The sequence below is a fragment of the Dendrobates tinctorius genome, unplaced genomic scaffold (genome assembly GCF_039654945.1).
Source record: "Dendrobates tinctorius isolate UK_male_01 unplaced genomic scaffold, ASM3965494v1 ptg000165l, whole genome shotgun sequence".
Taxonomy (NCBI): domain Eukaryota; kingdom Metazoa; phylum Chordata; class Amphibia; order Anura; family Dendrobatidae; genus Dendrobates; species Dendrobates tinctorius.
Genome location: NW_027361832.1, coordinates 10,692,666 through 10,696,436, shown reverse-complemented (window position 1 = coordinate 10,696,436; position 3,771 = coordinate 10,692,666). Strand labels below are relative to the sequence as shown.

The window sequence follows — 3,771 nt, the reverse complement described above, 5'->3', positions numbered from 1 at the left end:
GCTCCCGACTCTGACGGTGAGGATGGAGGACTCGATGTGGACCACCTCATCGATCTCGTCAGAGAAAGGGAGCCGCTCTGGAATATGGCTGACCGCCGCCACGCTGACCTTATCGTTACCCGACGACTCTGGGAGGAAATCTGTTCTCTCCTTGTGGGCCGCTGGGAGGACCTCGAAGCTCGGGCCCAGATTAAAGAGCGTAAGTATATACAGTACCGGTTGCTTGATGTAAACCAGTGTTTCCCGAACTCCAGTCCTCGTGGTCCCCACGGATCATGTGTTCAGGATTTCTATTTACTATGGAAATCCTGAAAACATGACCCCTGGGGACCATGAGGACTGGAGTTTGTGAAACACTGATGTTGTATACTAACCACTCCTTTCTCGTTTCAGGGAACAGAATTGTGAATCGGTGGCGGTCTGTGAGGGATCGTTTCAAGAAGGAGTTCAATAAAGAGATGCGGGCCCCGAGTGGATCTGGAGGACGCAGGAGCAAGTACAAGTACGCACAAGCCCTGTCGTTCCTCCGGGAAACAATGCTCACCAGAAGGTAAATATTACACACCACATGTGAAAAAAATGTTAGATGTAACTTTTTTTTTTCAGCCAGGGCCATACCATGTCAGTATTTTAATTGTTTTTTTTTCTCTTTATTCCACAGCACGGTGAGCAGCACTCGGGAGCCTGCACGATTGGACCCTTCTGAGGCGATCCCTGAGGAGACCGGCACCGAGGGACACTTCGACCGCCCCGGTACATCTGCACCTTCCCAGCCTTCCCACACATTCGACCCATCTGTCCCATCCACCAGCACAGGAGCATCGTGGCCGCCTACATTACATGAAGCTGCTGGTGAGGAGATCGCTTTCCCTTTACCCCACCCTTCTGCCCCTGCCACCTCTAGTACACCTGCGGGTACTGGGCGGCAGCGGCAGAGGGGTCAGGAAAAGAGTTATGCGCAAGAGTTCTTGCATCTGAATGCATCTTTCCAGAACTGTCTCAAAGTCTTGTCAGAGCAAATCTCCGCAGGCTTTCAGCAGATCAACTCCAGCATTCTGGAGGTGAAGACACTTCTGCAAACCATGCATTCAGAAGCAAGATCTTCGCCAAACCACACCTTTTTCAGGTCTGTTGTGGAGCGCATGGCAACACTATCTCCTACCCAGCAGATGCATGTAATGCATTCGTGCCACGGTGCTCTACAGCAGGTTACCTCCCAACCTCCACCTCCCACCACTGTAGTTCCTCCACCTGCACCCCCTCCAGCCACTTTCCATCCTCCCCCTCCTATTACATCTGCACCCCCTCCAGCCACTTTCCATCCTCCCCCTCCTATTACATCTGCACCCCCTCCAGCCACTTTCCATCCTCCCCCTCCTATTACATACCAGCAACCTCACCAGTACCAGACATCTCCCCACTTCCAGCAACCTGCCCCGTACCAAACTCCTTCCCCGTACCAAACTCCTTCCCCGTACCAAACTCCTTCCCCATACAACTTTCCATCAACATCATCTGCTCCTACAGTCCCTGCCCAACCCTCCACTCCACCGCCCACCACCTCTTCTGCCTCCCACATGTCCACCCATTCTGTAGCTTTTTCCACACCTTCACCTCTAACTGTTCCTTCCCCACCACGATCCCAGTCCTCTCTCCACACACCCAGTGTCGAAGTGTCCCGCAGCCCCTCCAGCAGTATTTCCACCCCACAGTACACAGATTTGTAATTTTTTTTTTGTGTAATAAAAATGCCCATTGGGTTTAAAACCTTTATTAAAAAAGTTTTTTGCACTTTAAAAACATAAAAAAAAAAAATTTAAATAAAAGTTAAATTATCGTTTCACAATGGTTGTCTGTCATTTCTTTCTGCGGCGAACTATGTTTTAAAAAAAGGTTAAATACAGGGTATTTCAAAGGTAAAAAGGTATTCAAAACCAGGTATATAACTGTGGGTAAATTTTAGCTTTTTGCCACAGTTGTGTTCCTGGTTGTGTTTGAAGCAAAGTATTTCACCTAAAAAGTTGTGTTTATTGTTGGTGATTTCCTACCAATGTACACAACTTTTGTTAAAAGGTGAAATACTTTGCATAAAACACAACCAGGTACACACCTGTGGCCTAAAGGTAAAAATAGTAAGACCATGACAAGATAGCCAACTTTGGTTGGCAAAGGTATATACTGTTGGTCCAGAAGGTACACAAGTTTAGGGCACAAATCTTTCACACTCTGTCATCCCAGTGTACTCTGCCTTGAGGTGACATAAAGTATAGTGGAAAATTGTCCCTGAAACCGTCACAGAACTTCTAGTGGTAATATTTCCAATGACAACATCCATCTTCGCCAGTAACTTGCTCTTCTCTCCAACCTGCACTTTCTTCTCTACAACCTGTCAAAGAAGGGCTGTAGGAACATGCTATATCTAGTTTTCCAGTAGCTAATCCCGTTCGGAAGGCCACAAGGGTCAATTTTAAAAACCGGATCCGGCGTAATCCTTGAAAAACGGATAGAAAAACGGATAGAAAAACGGATGAACCGGATGAGACGGATCCGGTTTTGTCTGTCAAGAACAAGACGGATCCGGCAGAAAACCGGATCCGGCACTTCAGGTTTTACAAAACATTTGCCGGATCCGGCATTCCGGCACGACGCCGGATCGCGCCTGACGCCGAAAACCTGATGTGTGAAAGTAGCCTTAGAATTGAAAACTCTCCTTACCTCAGAAATCAGTCTCCATCTACATAACAGGCACCAACTACATTGCAGTATTGCTCTGGAAGATGATATCTAAATGTACAGACGCGGGCCAAAATTTTGCGACTGATGCAAATTTTGTTTTTTACAGTTTAATGCTTCAGTGTTTTTAGATCTTTTAGTTGGATGTTTCCTTGGTTACTGAAATACAATTCTTGGCATTTTATAAGTTTTGAAACTTTTATTGACGAATACATCAAATTTATGTAAAGTCTCAATTTTTCCAGTGTTGTGCTTTATTATTCAAGACTTCTACCTTTCGCCCTGACAGCTGGATATCAGCTTATGGGTTAGATCCTGTCTGATCATAGCTAGTGATGAGCGAGCGCCCCTGGAAAGGTGTTATCTGAGCATACTCGTGTCCTAATCGAGTATGCTCAGTGTGCTCGAAAAAATGCTCTAGTCCCTGCGGCTGTTTGTCTCGCGGCAGTTCGACAGCCGCAACACATGCAGGGATTGCCTGTTAGGTCCCACAAATTCTCAATAGGGTTTAGGACCAGTGAGGAAGGGGCCGCGTCATTAGTCTTTCATCTTTAAGGTCTTTACTGGCAGCCGAGCAATGGAGACTTCAATGCTGTGACGGAGCCCTGTTCTAGATAATAAAAACTGTCTCCTAAAACTAGCAGTAGGTTTGGAGTTTATTTTGAGTCCATCTTCAAACCGAAAAGGTCCAACTAGCTCATCTTTAATAATACCAACCTAAAGCAGTACCCACCTCCACCTTACTGGTGTTTGAGTGGAAGTGGAGGTCTCTGCCTATTACAGATTCAGTCACAGACCCATCCTTCTGGCCCGTCAAGAGTCTCTCTCATCTCATCAGTCCATGAAAACTTTGAAAAATCTGTCCTCAGATATTTCTTGGCTGTTATGCGCTAGAAAGACCCAGTAAGAACGGCACCAAACCAGCAAAGATGCAGCCACAGACACACTTGGCACAAGCTGCCCAGATAGGCTTGCCCTTGAGGGCCGGGAATACTCTTCACCAGCTGCCAGAGGTGGAAAGGGGACTGTGGTAGAGCC

General features: G+C 46.9%; 1 protein-coding gene across 1 annotated transcript; it reads left to right on the top strand.

The window, feature by feature from the left end:
• Positions 1-384: 384 nt before the first annotated feature.
• Positions 385-1,863, top strand: LOC141053060 (uncharacterized). Its single transcript, XM_073550384.1, has 2 exons — positions 385-550; positions 662-1,863. The coding sequence occupies exons 1-2, from the start codon at positions 459-461 to the stop codon at positions 1,725-1,727; spliced, it is 1,158 nt and encodes a 385-aa protein (XP_073406485.1). The 5' UTR covers positions 385-458; the 3' UTR covers positions 1,728-1,863.
• Positions 1,864-3,771: the final 1,908 nt, after the last annotated feature.

What these genes read in the sequence shown, in the direction of transcription:
- LOC141053060 (XM_073550384.1), top strand. Translation starts at nt 459, where the DNA reads ATGCGGGCCCCGAGTGGATCTGGAGGACGCAGGAGCAAGTACAAGTAC. An exon ending in GAAACAATGCTCACCAGAAG is followed by an intron (nt 551 to 661) that starts GTAAATATTACA and finishes TTTATTCCACAG; the next exon opens with CACGGTGAGCAGCACTCGGG.